At 35.7% G+C, this 19,269-nt stretch overlaps 1 protein-coding gene across 3 annotated transcripts in view; it reads left to right on the plus strand.

Moving 5' to 3' along the window:
- Acaca (acetyl-CoA carboxylase alpha) overlaps positions 1-19,269 on the plus strand; it is a 236,173-nt gene that overhangs the window by 97,216 nt on the left and 119,688 nt on the right. For all 3 annotated transcript variants that reach the window (XM_048787899.1, XM_015495351.2, XM_015495352.2), the window contains exons 23-27: positions 3,063-3,187; positions 10,097-10,210; positions 11,431-11,544; positions 12,566-12,655; positions 14,269-14,387. In XM_048787899.1, coding sequence (XP_048643856.1) covers positions 3,063-3,187; positions 10,097-10,210; positions 11,431-11,544; positions 12,566-12,655; positions 14,269-14,387 — 562 coding nt within the window. The remainder of the gene's footprint in view (positions 1-3,062; positions 3,188-10,096; positions 10,211-11,430; positions 11,545-12,565; positions 12,656-14,268; positions 14,388-19,269) is intronic.

The following is a 19,269-nucleotide window of genomic DNA, read 5'->3' on the forward strand; positions in this document are numbered from 1 at the left end:
TGAGAAACTAGGAATGAAATTAGACATTTTAATTTTTTGTGAGGACCTGCAGTTGGGCATGGTGGCATATGCCTGAAATCTCAGCTCTTCAGGAGACTAAGGCAGGAGGATCACAAGTTCTAGGTCAGCCTCAGCAACTTAGTGAGGCCCTGTCTCCAAAAAAATAAAAGGGTGGGGCAGGGGAAGACTGGAGATGTAGCTCAGTGGTAGAACATCACAGGATTCAGTTCCCAGTACCACAAGAAAGTGAGGGTGACACCACAAAAAATTTACAGGCTATCCCGGGCATAGTAACACATGCCTGTAATCCCAGCAAGTGGGGGTGGAGGTGGGAGTGGCACAGAGCCAGCCACAGCAAAAGCGAGGTGTTCAGCAACTAAGTGAGAACTTGTTTATAAATAAAACACAAAATAGGACTGGGGATGTGGCTCAGTGGTTGAATATCCCTGAATTCAATCCCCAGTACCCTGCCCCCTCAACAAAAAAAGAATAAGACAAAGATTTGCTATTGCTACTTATGTTCAGCATTATGTCTCAGCCAGTGCAGTAAGATCAGAAAAGTAATTAAAAGGTATAAGGACTGAAGAGGAATAAGGAAGTAGATCTGCCGTTAATAGATATGCTATAATGTCTACTTGGAAGGTGCAAAGAATCCGCAATTTTACTATTAAATTATTTAAAACCTAACAAAGCTGCTAAATACAAAAGTCAACATAAAATTCAATTGCATTTTTTTTTTTTCAGTAGAGCAACTCTTATGCTGGTTTATTAGAAGACATAAACAGGATTGTTTGTGTCAGCACTTTTCATAGTAACAAGACAAAACAATCTCAATATACCCATGTAGAATAGATTATTGCATTTTACGATGTTCCTACAATAGATTATTATACAGCAGTGAAAATGGATGAACCAGGGGATACACGTAGACAAAAGGATGAATCTCAAAAATATAATGTTGAAGGAAGGAAATAAGTTACATAAGAATTAATTGGCAGTGATTCCATTTTTTACAAGTTCAAAAATAGGAAAATTAAACCATACATACATTGGTGGTAAATGTAAAGTAAAGCAAAAGAATAATTAAAATGAAATTCAGCTTAGTAATTATTTTTAAGAAGAAACAAACGGGTATTCAAATATACCAAAGAAGTTCTATTAAGATTTAGTAGCTCTGAAATAACACATGGGTATTTATTTCAACTGTTACTATAGATTTTATATATTTTTCTGTGTTTATATCACAATTAATAGTTTTTAAGAAGGGAACATTTATTGTTTTCTTTCTATTAGTGTCTTCCCCCATCCCATGTAAATGTATTCTTTTTAATTTTCCTTGTTCCTAATAATTCCTACCACCAAAATATGTTTCTCTTGTCACTTCGAAGCAATGTCTCACTAGGGAAGAATATCTATATATATATATCTATATCTATCTCTATCTATATCTTAGATATAGATATAGATGGAGATAGATATAGATATATATATATATGACAACCAAAAGAAAATTTTTTTAATATGGTGCTGGGGATCATTCAGGGCCTTGCACATGCTAGGCAAGTTCTCTACCACTAAGCAACATCTCTTGCTCTACCAAAAAACAATTTTTAAACAGCTTCCATTTTTCTTTTTGAATCTTTTATGAAATTGAAAGCTCTGTAGGTATTGCAGTCTCCTGTTTTTTCAAATATATTTTAGTTTTATTTTGAAAAAAAAAATGCTGATGTCCATCTCTGATATTTAAAACAGATTAACTAGAGTTGCCCCAGTCAAATGTCAGTATTCTAGGAAACCATGGTAATGCAGTTTGAACATTACTGTTCTAGTTTATAACCCAACACAAAATCTCAACTAAAGTGATAATCCTTTAGTATTTTGATTGTTTCATAAAATTCTGACCCTAGAGAATATTTAAATACTAATTCTTCTTTATTTAGATATTTAATTATGAGGTAAGCCATTTTCTGATGAACTAAATATTACTTATATCCCATTGTTGATATTACTGTAGTATACCAGAAACTTATTTTTCTGTTACAATATACAGCTTTCCTATCCAGAACTAGCCTGTTCCTGGTGGCCTTATGGAAGGCCAGTGAAAATATACCTAATTGTAGTCTCCCTACAGACCGTCTTTTAAAATATTTTTTTAGTTATTGACAGACTTTTATTTTATTCATTTATTTATATGTGATGTTGAGAATTAAACCCAGTGCCTCACACATATGAGGCAAGCACTCCACCACTGAGCCACAACCCCGACCCCTACAGACCTTTTGACTTAATGCAAGATTCTCCTTAATCTATACCTTGGTTTATGGAATTCCTAAGCATTGTTTAGTTTTTCCTAGCAATTAGGGTGAAACATTTTTAGTGAGTTATAGATGAACCAGAATCTCAAACTGGGGAAAACAAGCCTTAAAGATCATTAGTGTTTCGATATTTGTTTTTAATCAGCAAAGACTTTTTTTGTTTATTTGTTTGTTTAATTGAACTCAATAACATTCTGCCTCTGAGCTACCTCCCTTTTTAAAAACATTTTATTTTGAGACAGGGTCTTACTAAGTTGTCAAGGCTGGCCTTGAACTTGAGATCCTCCTGCCTCAGCCTCTTGAGGAATTGGAATTATTAGTGTGTGCCACCATGCCCCGCTAGAGCCATTTCTTCTAAGGAATTCATTCCAGAAAGCCAAATAAGAGTTTAGACTAAGTGTGGGGTTGGATTTATTGCCAAACCCCCAGTCTTTAAAACTTATCTCTCACTCCAATTTATAAATGTAACGAGACCCAGAGAGATCAAATGATTTGCCCAAGAGCAATAGTGAATTGATAATAGGTAGGCCTTGATCTCAGGACTTATGTGCAGCTTCTCCTGACTCTAGTCTAGTGGTCCTTTTGCTAACCCACACTGCCAGTTCTATACAAATCCTTTTCAAAAATTGTTAAGATGTTTCTTTTCACACTTATCAGCTGAATTATGGACATTAAGAAATAAACAAATGGCATGTAAACGTGAGCCTTTATACATGGGTGAGGACCAATTCTTTTTGCTGCTTGCAGGTCACTATGACAAATGTGTGTTCACCCTTCGGGAAGAGAATAAAAGTGACATGAACACTGTATTGAACTACATTTTCTCTCATGCTCAAGTCACCAAGAAGAATCTTCTGGTCACAATGCTTATTGTGAGTATCATTTTTTATAATCTGATGGTTGATAATATGGAAAAAATATTTTTTTCTTCTAGTAGCTATGGTCAGAGGAAAAGATACTGTCTTCTATACTTATGGAATGAATGGAGCTTGGGTTGTAGATTAATAATTTCTCATCTCTACCTTTATCCTTGATGTGAAGGAACCTGCTATTTAGGAAAGGATTGTCCTGGTTATTATGCATATTATGTGCATAAAAATTCACATCTCTATTTAAAAGTGCCATGTGCTTTTCCATTCCTGTTGTCATTATGACAGTAGCTTTAAAATCTAGTCTTCTCTAACCAATGTACATTCATTTTAATTCTATTTGTTCAATAGATGTAAGCAATGGTTCTAATGTTGAGAATTTTTTTAAAAAGTTAGAAATTCAGTACTGGCCCTCTCACCAAAGAAATTGAAATTTTTTTCTGCATCTTCTTTGTTCCCTTTTTGTTTTATTTATGTTAAGAATCTAAGCTGAGATTATTGTATTGGTAGTATACAGTATTTTGTCCCCATATCCTAGGAATACAGGAATTAGTAAGTGGGAATAAGGGATGAGACTGGTAAATGTGAATAGGACTAATGTACACTTGACCAGGGGGAAGAAGTTTTTTGGACTTGAGAATTTTTAAAGATGCTTTGCCAGTCCTTAACTCATAGATCTTTCCAGTTGAGTTAATTTTAGGAGAAGACGACTGAGAAGAGGATAACTCTGAAAGAGTTCTCACCCCAAGGTCCTGAACAGTTAGTTGCCTTGCTCTTACTTGTTTGTTTTGGGGACTATAGACCTCTTCACTTCCTTGAATTTCGTTTTTTGTCCCTGGGAATGGGCATTCTTGGTACTTTAATTCCATCATTTCTTCCTGGAAGGGCAACACAACCCAATAAATCTTGACTGCCATTTTTTACTTCATACTTGAGAATGAAGGAAAACCGTCTTCCTTACATCTCTGGTAAACAGCGTTGTGACTCATTCAGCCATCTGCCTAGCTGATTAACTCTAAAGGATATAAGATTTTTTAGAATAGCTACTTTTTAAAAGTGTATTATTATAGGGAGAATTTGTTACTTTTGCTACCCTAAAATAGCTAGGTGATGAGGCACTCAGAAGGTGCATTTGAAAATACATATCACTACGTAATATTTTATTTTTTCCAAATGACAGCTTTCAACAAAGACATTATACCAGCAACTTGCTAATATTTTTTTTCTCAATCAAAAGAGGGAAGAAATCTGACTTTTTTTCCTTCAAATTTTAATGCAAGAAATGTTAATTCTCACTTGCATAAGGCCAAGAATTTCTAGAGGCAAGGGATAATGATGAGAGGGTAGAAGAATCTGTCAGTTTGGACCTAAAATGGGGTAGAATTTGCCTTTAAATGAAGCTAATTATGGTGAATTTTTCATCTTATTATGATTACCTTTTTAAGAACGTAACAGTTTTCTGCACTAAAAATAGACCAAAGCCCAGAATCCTTGGAGCAGCAGAAGAGTAATGATCGTCCAGGACTGTCGCTGGGTTTCTTAAATTCTAATTTGTAAGATATAGGGGCTCGGCTCGCTCCTTTTGCGGAGTGATTGTAAGTAACGCTTGCCTTAAGAATCTCATTATTGGAACACGGAGCCATATTTCCTCTGAGAATTCTGGAGTAGCTTTGAGCCGGGGCTGTTCATTTCTCAAGTAATCACGCTGGTGTGATGGAGAGAGAAAATGGCAGCTGTTCGGAGCTCAGGCCTTCAATTTTCTTCAGAGTCCAGTCACTCAAGTGTGTAATTACACGGGGGTGCTGCAGAGGCGTTGGGCCCTGTCAGAGAACTGGTTTGAGGCTTTGCTTTTTGCTTTTGCCAGTCAGGACAGGCAGAAGCCAATGGGACTCTGGCTTGCTGTTGTTCTTTTTACCCACACCTTGGCGTCTGATTACTTCTCACCTGCAGGGATAGTACCCAAACTTTCTTTCCAACAGACTGAGCTCTTTGGAGAAAAGAGATATTTCAGAGCATCTGGGTTTAGATGATAGGGCAGAGGAGAAAAAGGAGGTGTTTGTGAAGCAGGAAGCTAGATTTGTCTTTTCTCTGTTTTGACATCGTCACATTTTTCTTTAAAAACAAAACAGGACTCAGTAAGCATAATAGGATCTGTAGGCTTATATATCATTAGTTTCCTTTCATATATTTGTTGCTTTTGCCCCATGTCAGAGATTTGAAAATAAAGAAGTTAATTGATGTGATTGAGCTCAAGGCCAGCTAGCAGTGACTTATGGATCAGGGATAAAAGCTCAGATGGTGTTCCTTTCTGATCCGATATTACTGAATGCCAGGCATGTCTTTCTTTTTTCTTCATTGACAATGGCCAGTGACCCTACCCCCACTCCATCTGCATTGATGGTAATAGCTGGTAAGAGTTTTTTTAGTTGTTAGGATTACTCTTTCTGAAGGTCTTATTGTCTTTTACAGATGTCACTGGAACATGGTAGCATTTCAATTCCCCTAGCTTGTGTTCTCTGCTAGTTCTCCTTTCTTTGCTTACCTTGGCTTCCTGATTGATGATTATGTGCCCCAGCATTCCAATCTCTGTTTTCTAGAAATAGGAATGCTGATGGTGTGCTTTGCTGAGCTAGATGATGATTTCTGGGGCCTTTGAACCTACAGAAAAAGATCAAGAAATCAGGCTGCTCCAGTGAAGAGGGGCCTTCATCCTTTCTAGGTATTAGCATAAGTTGCCTAGTAGTAACTTGTTCCATGGCATCTTGACCAAATTTCTTCTAATCTTTCACCCTATCTGGAAAGTAAAAATATCAAGTAAAAGGGTAAAGTTCTGTCCAATTTCCTTTGGATCGTTGTACCAAATATGAAAGCAAAGTCTGAAAGACAAACAGTAAATTTTTTTTTTAACTTTTTTTTCCCACCCCTGGTACTGGATATTGAACCCAGGGTTGCTCTATCACTGAGCTATAGCCCCAGCCTTCTTTATTTTTTATTTTGAGACAGGATCTTGCCAAGTTGCCCAGGCTGTCCTTAAACTCATGATCCTCCTGCCTTAGTCACCCAAGTTGCTGGGATTACAAATGGGCATTACTGTGCCTGGTAGTAAGTTAACTTTTTGAACGCTCTATTTCTTAAATTTAACCTTATAAGTAAAAACTTAGAGTTTAGAATAATAGTGTTTGTGTTTACTTAGAGATATTTAAGGGACTCTTTGGCCAAATTAAATTATCAACATTAAAAATATCAATATTCCCATAGCTGTGTACATAGCAATGTACATATTGAATAGTCACCTTGATGCTGAACAAGAAGCCCAGGAAGATTGTCTTTCCGTTAATGCTTATGCCTTATTTCTGATCTGGGCCACATGAACATGCTTCCATATGACTAATGCCATGCATATGAAACTGATTTGGTTTAGACAAGCAAAGATCAGTGCCTTCTCTTATTTCTCATATCATGGCTACATATAATATATCCAATGTGTAAGTAAGAAAGAAAATTCTCAGTAGTCTCAATCAAGTGTACTGAATAAGGATGTAGCTAACAATTTATTGTTAAACCCATCCTATAACATCTTTAGAATGTCAAAAAGTTCAATCGTGATTGGAAGAAGTTACCAGTTGCTTGTTGATGTTGGAATTAGGGCAGTAGTTTATGTTACATATAAGGTCACGTTCTTCCCATTTTGAGTTGCCTTCCTCAGAATTATTTAATGTCTAAGATGCTAAGATCAAGTTAGGCTCATTTGGGCTTTTCTGTCAAGCTGAATAACTGACTGGTTTTGATAGTTAAGCATATCTATTATATTTTTGCAAATCCAGCATATTCCCCATAGTTAGCAACCAATGACGATGAGAATAAAAATAAGAAATATCTGTGTTGTACCAGTCTTAACTCTTGCTGAATAGTAATTTTCACTTTGGTCTACAGATTTTTGCAAATGACGTATAACCCCCAAATCAGTGGGTTGGTTCTTTAAATGATATATTTTATTTTGAGGAAACACATCTGCTGATAACAATTGTGCTTTGGTAAAAATGTTTACCAGGATTACATGGTGATGTTGACTTGTTCGGTTGCCCACAGGAACCCTTTGTCTAGGATAGAGGGTCATGAGCTCCCTGAGGATGAGTAGTTGTGAATACTGGTGGTTTCTTTCTAGAAAAGAAAGGTCATTCAAACCCAAAATATTATTTTGTAACAATTAAAATAAAAGTAAAATGTATAAACACAGAAAAAAAAAAAAGGAAAGGTCAAGGACAAGTCTTTGGACAGTTGAGAAAGTTATTTTACATATAGTGTTCAGGCACCAGTCTTTTTCTGAGTATTAATGATGACAGTGGAGAAAAATCATATTTGAATGGAAAACTTCCAAGTCTGGATGAATTAATGTAAGTAGTGGTTTATTCATATTGTGTTGATTTTTCACACATCCCAGAAAGGTTTGGTTTCTCTGCTTTATCACAAGAAGCCCAGGAAGATTGTCAGCCTGTCGTCATGAATGAGTAATGACTTTACTTTTAATTTTTCCTAATCTCCATTGTTCACTTTTCTTACAGATACTTTCTTTTTCCCTATCCTTTCTTTCTTTCTTTTTTTCATAATGGAAAGATGAAATGAGAAAATGATTTTGTATGTTTTCCTTTTTTTTTTTTTTTGTACTGGGGATTGAATCCAGGGAAGTTTTACCACTGAGCTACATTCCCAACCCTTTTTAATTTTTTATTTTGAGACAGGGTCTCACTAAATTGCTAAGGCTTGCAATCCTCCCAAGTCACTGTGATAACAGATGTGTACCACTGCATCTGTTTAAAAAAAAAAAAAAATTTTTTTTTAAAGTTGGAACATGATCAATAGTTAAGTAAGAGGACAACTTCATTTTTTTCCCTTTTAGTTTGTCTTTAAAGTTCAACCCAGGTTTCCTTCAATGGAAACTCATTTCTATCAAGTCTGATACAGGTTGAAAAGGTAACTGTAGTGTTCTTATTTTGCCACATTGGCTTTGGTTATTAATGTTGAAACTTTGGTCTGGCTATTTGCAGAGTTAGCTGAGTTTTGGTATTGCCCAGGACATACATGTTTTGAGATTTCCTGAGTCATTCTGATCAGTGAAGAAAGTACCTCAAAAAGGATAATGTTTCTCTATTAGGAACAATAAGAAAGGAGGATTTGGATAGGAAAATGGTTTCTCTATCCATTGTTATCTATCTGTTCTTTCCTTCTGTCTGTTTATGGTCTTGTCTCTGGCCATTTATATATATATTCCCTTGAAATTCTATTTTGCTTATTAGTTCTCAGCAAAAGATAAGACTTTGTTATATTTTCTCCCCCCTTCTTGCTTTTATGCCTATCTAGGATAGGTGAAACAAGTCCTTTAGTATCTGGCTACATGTTCAACTGAATCCTGGGCTTATTTTTAATAGCAGTTTTTGTTTTTCACACTTATGTGGATAAAAACAATATTTGAACTTCCTTAACTATAAATCATGGGTTTTATGACCCTGGACAGTTGGAGCAGATCTCTGGTTAATTATTTGAGGAAGGAGAATTCCATGTTCTGAATCATTTTTTTTTACACACACACAAAAAGTTGGAGAAATCTTCTCAGCATAATAGGGTTAAGTATTCCAAAAGTATCTTTTTCATTATGTGAAACATAATAGAGATTTTGGAAAATTTTGGGACATGCATGTCTGCCCCAAAGGCCAAAGTTCTATGCTTTTTTTATACTGTTGTGATAAAATACTAATCAGAGTACCCCTAAGGTGGGGAAGGATGAGTATGAAATAGAGATTCTTGAAGAAAAGGGATGATGGGAGGTGGCAGAGGGATGAAAAACCAGTAACAGGATGGGGAATGTCCCAGTAGTAGGCACTTGCACAAGGCCCTGAATTAATTCCCAGCTCTGAAGGAAGAAAAAAAAGTCTTTCATGTCTCCTTGATAGTAGTAGAAGAGTTCTAAAACATAAATGTAATCACTTTAAAGTCCACGCAGAAGGAACAATACTTACATGTGTTGTATTAAGAAATGCTACACCCATAATTTTGTAAAATCCAAAAGGCAGACATTTATAAAAGCAGCATCCTTAGTTTTTTCAGCTTTGATGGAAATAACATGGATAATGGATGAATTTGGGGAATAAACTGATATTCTACTGGTTTCCAGTGGAAATATTTCAGAATAGGGATTTTTTTTCTTAACCTTTTATAATTTTTAGAGGGGAGGATCCTATACCGATTAAACTGAATCTAGTCCATCTAAGAATTCACCATATTTAAATTCATGGAATGATTATTGGTTCAAGAACAGGATACCTGATTTTGAATGCAGAATTGCCAGAATACGAGATGGTGTTTTTAGTTAGCATGTGTTTATAAATGAATAATTTGTTCTTGTGTTTCTGTTTTGTATCCTTGGGATGGGGGCAGGGGGCTGAACATTTGGTTTGTGGAATTAGAACCACCAGGATGGTTCCTTTTGCTTTATCATCCTACCTTCTTTTCCAAAATGAGAGAGGGAATAGAAAGGTCTTTAGTCTCTACATTATTTAAAACCTCTTGAAACTTTGAGACATCATTTGTTATTTCTTATTCAGAATCCCCTTGACCTCTTTGAGTGGTCTCTGATGATTTCTTCTGCATATTAAAATTATGATGATAATTTATAAAGAAATACATTAAGAATTTTGAATCTGAATGATTGGAGATTTGGGTTGCTTCTCCTTAGGAGCAACTTCCTTTGGGTTAATCTTTACCACATTATTTAGGATAAAAATAATAGGGAGTTTGCATTTTATTAATCCAATTTTGTTTATTTTGTTTTCATTCCTTTATTTCAAAGTCCTGTCCACTGAGGTTCCTTTTTTATTTAACGTAGATGTTCATGTTCTTTTTTACGTTAATAATTAGGATCAGTTGTGTGGCCGGGACCCTACTCTCACTGATGAGCTGCTGAATATCCTCACAGAGTTAACTCAACTGAGTAAGACCACCAATGCTAAAGTAGCACTTCGGGCACGCCAGGTAAGGACAATTGTGGTTTATCTTAAAAGAGGGATAGTTTTCATAGTTTGGGCAGTTCTAGACACATTTAGCTTTTACTCAGTAACCTTACAAAGATCATGCAATTTTCTGTGTATGTCACATGCCCTTAGACCAATGTTTTCATGTGTATATGTTTTTTTAAAGAGAAAGGAAAGGATTTATGTTGACTGTCTAAAATAGTATTCCTTTTCCCATTATAAAATCCTGGTGTTGTTCCCCACCTCCCTAGTAGCCCTATGATAGTAAACCAGGGTCAGGAGGAGGGAAAGAAACTGGGGGAAGGAAATCAATATTTCTTACTTCCCAAAGGGAGCTTAGAAGCAGATGAGAACTTTTTAAGTGTATAAGAAATAATCAAGTGTGGAAAGCAGAAAGATAATGAAATGAATCTTAGGCACCAGCAATCAGAACAACCCCAGAGAGAAGTCCAGTTAGCTTCACCCTGTAGTGTTCATTTCCATTCCAAAAGGTTTCAGCGGGGAAGCAGAGAGTTGGTGCTCCCTTTTGTGTTTCATTGCATGGGCATTGACAAGGAAGCAGCATTTGAAGCTGTTCAGTGACCTTCTGCTTTCTCTACAATTGTATCCATGTCACTGAACTACTCAAAGTTATTGAACCTCTCAGTGACCTGCTGAGGGTATTCAGGTCCTACCGTGTCCCTGTTTGTTTGTGACACTGCTTTCACTCTCTCTGCCCCTCACATGCATTGGTGTTACTTCCTGATACCTTCTCCTTGGTGCTGAGTACCTGGGGCTGTCAAAGCAGCTTTTCCTAGTCTTTCTGCTTCAAGTTGCTAAAGGCTAGATATGCTGCATCTACCTTCCCCACAGCTGCTCCCTGCCAGACCTGATTCCCAATTAACAGCTAGTCATGCAGTCCCCAGGACTAGCAGCTTTGCAATGGTAAATCACATGCACTGATGGAACTTGATTGAAGCTGTTTTCTCTCCCTTCCCCCGACCCCTCATGGGAAATTGCCCACAACGCAAATCATGGTGAGAGTCAACTAAGATTCAGTATTTGGTGGCATTGACTTTATGTTACAGGACCTAGAAGTTGTTTTACTCAGTCTCTGTTTTATCTTTGATGCCTGCACTTACAGATTTATATTTATTGCTTTTGTATCAGAGCTACCTAATAGGAGCCTAGAAATAATCACTCCCTCAGGAACTTATGCCTCTTATTTTGTTCTCACTCAAGGTTCTTATTGCCTCCCATTTGCCATCATATGAACTTCGCCATAACCAAGTAGAGTCTATCTTCTTATCAGCTATTGACATGTATGGACATCAGTTTTGCATTGAGAACCTGCAGGTATATATAATAACTCTTTCTTACCACTCTGCACTCTTGTCCCCTTTATTCACAAGCATAGTTCAATTAAGTAATGGATCAATTAATTTTGATTTTCTGTGTAATGAAATTTCATACCTTGACTTTTAAAAATCATTTATACTTATAAATATTTTTTCATAAAAATGCCATTAGATTAAAAATGGTTTAGCTTAATAGGCCTGCCTTGTGTCCTATTAAAATCTTTATCTCTTGTCCTTTTACCTAGAAAGTATTCTAGGTCAGAATTAAGTGGTAACATTGTTTGATTTCTGATATTTGAATCATATGTATACATAGATGGTTGTTACTCTAGAGACAAAGCTATTTAAATATCATTTAATTTTAATTTTATTTTAATGCTTACTATTAAGCTATATAAAGAGCCAATTTTGTAAGAGATTATTGGCTAATTTTACTACTAATTGGAAGGCCTTTACTATTTTTTAAACAACATCATTTTTCCTGGAGTGACTTCTGTTTTTCTACTTAGAAGCTAAGATACTATTAAATTATATCTGATCAAAGGAATCTTTAGAATTTGTGTAAGATTTCCTCCTGGAGAACCTAGAGAAGAAAAAGATTGTTTTCCTATTTGATTCATAGTTGAAATCTAGGGTTTCAATGGTGTTCAAATTTGGGCTTTACCATAGTGAGGCATTGAGACAATATTTAGGAAGTGAAATACAGATAGATATGTGTCAGAAAGAATAGTAATAGTTATAAACACCTATATTATCTTACAACTAATGCTTTTAGTATATTATTCTGAGAGTTTCATATATGTTAACCCATATAATGTTCTCAACAGCCCTATAAGGATAAGTAGTGTTTTTCTCATTTTGTCCCTGAGGAAACTGAGACTCAGAGAGGTTTATGTTCATACATAGCATTCATAGACAGAATTTTTAGGTTTCACTAAATGCTTCAAATGCTAAATATTGTTTACTGAAATTGTTCACTTTTGGATGTAAGGGGTTAAGCATGTCTTTGTACCTTCTAGAAACTCATCCTATCTGAAACATCTATTTTTGATGTCCTACCAAACTTCTTCTATCATAGCAACCAGGTAGTGAGGATGGCAGCTCTGGAGGTGAGTATTCATAGTCCTTTGACAGATCTCCTCCTTGGTTTCTAGCTGATGTCTTCTTCTGTTTGATTGACTATCGCGACAGTTCTTTTTCACTTTCCCTACCACTGAGCTACACTCTCACTTCATAGGGTTGGTTCTTAAGGGTACTCTTTTCCTCTGAAAAAAGTACTTGTTGCTCAAGTATTTCATCTGAACTAATCACCTGTTTCTGGTGATTTCCAACCACGGGAAAATAGCTGCCAGCACTTTTTAGTAGTCTTTATTTTCCAGGTATTTGAATTCTCCCATTTCATAATGAATTAGGATTCCCCATAACACATAAGTGAAAGAATATATGTGGCTGATCAAAATGTGTTAACTTTATCATTTTGTGATTTGAGCCAAATTAAAATGCGTTTAGTTATATTTTTAATTATTAAGCAGCTCTTATAAAATATTGCCTCATAGGAAAGAAAGAAATAGCATTTAATAGAGTGTAGTGTATTTTATTTTTTTCTCATTTACATTTATGAAATAAAACAAAGTGAAATTCTGAGAGGTTATGTGACTTGTCCAAAAATCACAAGTGGAGGCGTTTGCATTTGAACTCAGGTCAATCTGACTCCACACACTTTTCTGTTTCCACTAGAGTACACTTCTACCTCATTAAGTACAAAAATTGCAAGCTCTGAATACTACCTTAAAATTGCCAAGTGGATATTTTTAAGCTGGGAAAAGGAGCATTTTAGATGATTTTATGTAATAAAACATCATCATAGAGTGTTACTAGCTCTTTTTATTTGTATTGTGGGTAAAATGTAAACTCTACTACTCAGTAAATAAAAGAGACTTGAAACATCTGTGTTTTTTTCAGGGCTTTCATATCACTTAATGAGAAGCCTCCTTTCATGCCTCAGATGATGACAGAATCCCATGTAGCATTTTATGTGCATGGCAAATTGAATATACATGAGGATGGACTGTTTTTGCTGAGATGTAGTCTGTTGCTGTTTCTTTAACTCTTAAAGTTAGTGTGTTTGAGATATTAAATGTCAAATTATACCTCATTGCTTTTGCCTAAAGTTGAGAATCTAAATAATCCAAAATTGATTTGGGGCAGTAGGGTAAAACAAAACAAAACAAACAAACAAACAAAAAAAAAAAAAACAAGATATTTGATAGTAAAAGAGTTGAGCTGTACTGCACCTGCTTCCATCTTCTGTCTTCACTCCTAAGTGGCACAGAATGAACACCTCTTATTTTTCTCACTGCTTGCTTTTGTCTTCTGTTGAAATAATCATGCTTAATAAATTAGTAGTCATGATTCTATAATGCTCTTAAAGATCAAACCTTCTCCAGAATTTAGGTTAGTGTGAAAGGTTTACCAGGCACTTAGAGGTGTCCAGCAGAGGCAACCAACTTTTATTTTCATTTATATTCATGGATATAGTTTTAAAATTCCATCTTTATTAATTAAAGCAAGTATGTTTGTATAGACTCTTTGGACCTGTCTCACCACAGGCCACCACCTTCTTCATAACCTTCTTCTTTTTCAAGACTCTCTTTTTTTTGGCTTAGCCATTCTCTTTATTTCTATTTTTGAAGTTTATTTACAGAGGATTACTTTTTGCCAGGTGTATGTTCGAAGGGCTTACATTGCCTATGAACTTAACAGTGTACAACACCGCCAGCTTAAGGACAACACCTGTGTGGTGGAGTTTCAGTTCATGCTGCCCACATCACATCCAAACAGGTGAGTTTGAGTTGGTATGTGTGCCTAAGCGAGCCGGAGGCCTATCAGGAGAGTTAGAGGAGCAATGAGTATGACAGTTCCATTGTTTTTTTTAGCCAGAAATTTAGAGTGAAAAATGAACAGATTTGAACAGATTTGTTGCCTATTCTAGTTAAGATAAAAGTTTTGGATTACTCTATTCATTCTTGCGTGTATTATGTCATTAAAGAAATAATTCCTTCCTTTTTTTTTTTTTTTTCCTTTTTACTAGCATATTTCTTGTTGGAGCTTTCCCAGAAAAATCACAAAAATATACCTTGAGTGGAATTGCTTTGCCTTTTTATATGTTTGCTATGGGTCAAAGTTGTACCAGAGCCAGTTTTATTTTATCCCCTAAAAATACCTGAATTTAGCAGTTGTAATCCCATCAGTTTTTTAAAGAAATCACACTTCAGAACCAAACTTAATTGGCCATGCTAATTCTGTTATTCTTCCCTTCTGAAGACCTTTAAAATGTACATATGAACATTTGTTTTGGTATTGCTTTGTTTTTAAAATTAAAATACTTATTTGTCTTATCCCTCATTCTTAAAAACTATACCTAGATATTTTTAACTCCACATGCATATGCTTATCCCTTCCTGTAGTTTCTTTCTTTTTTTTTCTTCAGTAATGCCACAGGAAATATAAATACATAGCCAATCTTAACCTGCCCCTCTTCATTTCTTCTTTATGGACTTTGGTTCTTCGCTTGGTATTACAAAGTACAATGTCTTTGGGGATCCTTAGTTATAGTCACCAGAAATGGTTTTGTTCTGAATTGCCACTTCACCGAAAGCAATAGAGCCTTTCTGGAGACAAAGAAGTCTGTGCTGAGACTTTTGGCCACTGGATGCCACTGTTGATCTAGCAGAGATCAGCAGATGAGCAGAGGCATCTTCAGAAAAGTATCTCTCTTCTTTGTCTCAGAAGATCCTTTTACTTCTCTACCTCAGAAATGCCTTATGGCTGGCAGAGAAAAGCATATATCCTTGATTTAGCAAGCATCTCTCGGTACATTTTTGCCTCCATGGATTTCAGAATCTCATTTTCTAGAAACGAATGGTTGTCCTTCAGCGAGCCGGGAAGTACTCATGGCACACATGGGCTCAGCACTCAGTCTTCTTTCTTTTCCTGCATTCCTTGAATAATTGTAGAGAACTACATGCTATACTAATGCTCTTTATAATTCTCAAGACAATCTCCCTTTCTTCCTGCTTTCTATTGCCTCTTCCCTTTGGGCAGTGATTTGTAGTCAGCCTGCAGGGCCGCCTCTGATTTCCTTCCCTCCTCATTGCTCCCCTGTCTTTCTGAATTGTACTCCCTGTCTTACTTTTTTTATTTGAGACTGTGTGTCCAGCTTGGTGAGGAAAAGTTGACTAAAAAATGAAGGAAATTCTTAAGTACTTTGTTAAAAAAAATCTTATCTTTGCACATCAAGAGTATGAATTTCATCTTGATATGGTTTCAAAACATATATCCTCATCCCTCACATCTGAGGTGTACACACCCTATGGATAAAGACCAGATTTAATCAGTCCTGTTTTCTGTAGTCTCTAAAGTCTTCCCTAGTTAGTTTTGTAATTTTATTTTTCTTTTTTGAGGGAAGGGTACTGGGGATTGAACCCAGGGGTGCTTTACCACTGATCTACGTCTCCAGCTTTATTTTATTTTTTAATTTTAAGACAGGATCACACTAAATTACTGAAGCTGACCTTGAACTTGTAATCCTCCTGCATCAGCCTCCCACTAGCAAATGTTTGTAATTTTAAAACTGTTGGAATATTATTATCATTATTATTTATGTAGGTGTGAAGGTAAAGATGAATGCAAAATAAGAAAAGGTAAAATAATCTTTTTGAAAGCCAGAAAAATCTTAAAATTGCTTTAATCCTATTTTTTTGTTTTGTTTTGTTTTTTAAGATCTGTAGTATTTTTGGTAATTTAGGATCAGATAATCAGATTTGATCAGAAAATAATATACCCCATTGGGAGATTACAGCAGGAAGATCACAGGTTCAAAGCCAGACTCAGCAATTAAGTGAGGCCCTCAGCAACTTAGCAAGACTCTGTCTCAAAATTAAAAAATAAAAAGGGCTGGGGAATGTGATGTGGCTTGGTGGTAAAGCATCTCTGAGTTCAATTCCCCAGTACCCTCCCCCCCAAATATATATATATATCCAGTTTTAAAGGATAGTTTACTCAGTTAGTACAGATTTGCTGCTTGAATTTAGTTTTCTAAGACTCTGTATTTGCTTGCAAATACAATTTAGAGTTAGATCACATGCCACAAGTTAAGGGCTCAGTTTCTACAAAACTGCCCAAAGTTCAAAGGATCCACAAGTTGAGTCCCCTAGTCATCTGCGCTTTTAACCAACTGGCTACAAAGATGGGGGTTCCCATAATCCCCCCAATTCAGTAATTCCCTAGAATAACATAACTTTAAGCCTTATCATTTTATTATGGAGATTATATAGTTCAGGACCAAATGAATGAAGAGATACACAGGAGGAAGTCTGGGTTGGGGGGATCCTCAAACACAGCCTTCTTATTCTTTATGGAATCAGAATGCATCACCTTCTCAGCACATCTATGTGTTCACTGACGAAGAAGCTCCATGGAAATTCAATGTCAAGTTTTTATCAAGGTTTAATTTCATAGGCATGATTGATTAAGTCATGGTCTACATGATTAAACTCAATCTCCCCTCCCAGAGGTCAGGGTGACTCAAAGTCCCAACTCTCTAATCACATAGTTGGTCTTTCTAGTGACCAGCTACCATTCTGGGTCAGCTGATCTCATCTGTTAGCATATACTCATGTGTGATTCCAAGAAGCTCATGGATAACAAAGGCACTTAGAAATTCTAAGTGTTTAGAGTCTCTCTCCCAGTAACCAAGGAAAAAGACCAAATTCCTTATCATATAAATGGATCTACTCACTTTAAAAAAGGTTTAGTTACTTTTGAATAAAGTACTTTTCTATTTTTACAACTCCATTTTTCCACCTTTTTTATTGGTGCATTACAGTTGGACATAATTGTGGGATTTGTTATTACATATTAGTATGTGCACACAACATAACAATAGAATTTGGCCGGTTTGGCTCCCTAGCACTTCCCTCCTCCCTCCCCACCTTCTACTCCTATTCCTTTCCTCTGTTCTACTGCTCTCTCTTTGATTTTCATAAGATTCCCCCACATTTCTTTTCTATTTGGAGGTTCTGTCCTATAATAATAATGTCCAATACAGGAAGGCAATGGGGCTGGAGTGTCGCTCAGAGTTAGAATACTTGCCTAGCATGTGTGCAGTGCTGAGTTCAATCCCCGGCACTGGTGGGAAAAAAAAAAAGGAAGGGGGGGGGTGCATTTACCTGGTGGCATCATCAAAATGATAATTCTGAAGATGGGAGAAAATGTCTATAATGCTGTTTTTCAATTTGTACTTTGTCCTCCATTAGTGGGTACCAATTTGTTAAGTCTCCTGTTACTAATTTTTTTTAATTAAACAGACTATAGTAGAAAAAAAAATTCCTTTTTCCTCTTTAGCTCCCACATATGCCAACTCCATTTTTTTTTTTATTCCTTTCTATTCTAATGAGTCTCGGAATTATTTGAAGAGTATTTTGAAAATACATGTATTAGCGTCCTGGCTGCCAAGGTCTGAGAGTCCATGTGACCACTTTTTTGCAGAACACCTTTAATAATTCTGATAACACTGTAATTGAGAATTCACTACTTCTAGACCAACACTGTCCAGTAGAAATCTAATGCAAGCCACATGTAATTTTAAATTTTCTATTGACCACATTTAAAAGAGTAAAAGAAACATCATTAATTTTAATAGCATTTATTTAACCCAATATATGCAAAACACCATTTCAGTATAAAGTAAAAATGATCAGTGAGATATTTTATACATAATTTATAGCATATCTCAGTACAGACTAGTCACATGGCTAGTTACTTCTATGTTGCTCTGCTCAAATCTAGACTAAAAATTAATTAGGTCAATCACATTGAGTCTTCTGTTTTGTTAATGATAGAAGAGGGAAAAAACAAACAAACAAATAAAAAACCCTCTTATTCTTGCTTGTCTTGGTAGTTATAGGAATTATCCAACCTAATACTATTAGTTACTATACTGCATGTTTTAAAAATTATTCTGTGAGAATAAGAGAACAAGCATCTAAAGAATTTTCCTGAAAAAATACTCTGCTCCTGTCAGTTTGCAGATAGAAAGCTATATTTCATCCCAACCCATGGGGATTAAATAACTAGCCAAAAACAAATGACAAAACTGGAATTCCACCAGGTGACCCCATACACAGTAAGAGATTGTCATCTTGCTTTCACATTACAGCTTACAAAGATACTTCTAATGACAAATTTTGTCTACTTCAAATGAACACCTAGCTAGGAATGTGAAGATCAACTGCCAGAATGGATGATGCCAAAAAGTTGGTTAAAAAATTGTATTCTTTCCAAAGAATGTTTGGTCTGTTAACTCCGACTGAGAAAAATACTATAATCTGTTTTGTAGATTAGATGCCTTTTGGACAAAAGACCTATATCTCATTAGTACCTGTTTCAATTTTTAAAGAAGTAGTCAAAATACATTTGCAAATGAGTGTGGCAGCTCTAAGAAGGTAGAAGATAACCAACCTCCTTTTAGCACATTCAGGCAATTACTGTGTAGCCAGCATGTTTGGTACCTTTTTATTTTAATAATCTATGGTAGGACTTATGTTACTTTATATTTTTTTTGTATACTTTGTATTTTTTTCTAGCATTTCTCTCAATATTTTCTTAAAACGCTGATTATTAGCTTATTTTTAATCTCCATAACTCCCTCCTCCTCCTCCTC

This window comes from Marmota marmota, unplaced genomic scaffold, assembly GCF_001458135.2.
Source record: "Marmota marmota marmota unplaced genomic scaffold, marMar, whole genome shotgun sequence".
NCBI classification, from domain to species: Eukaryota; Metazoa; Chordata; class Mammalia; order Rodentia; family Sciuridae; genus Marmota; species Marmota marmota.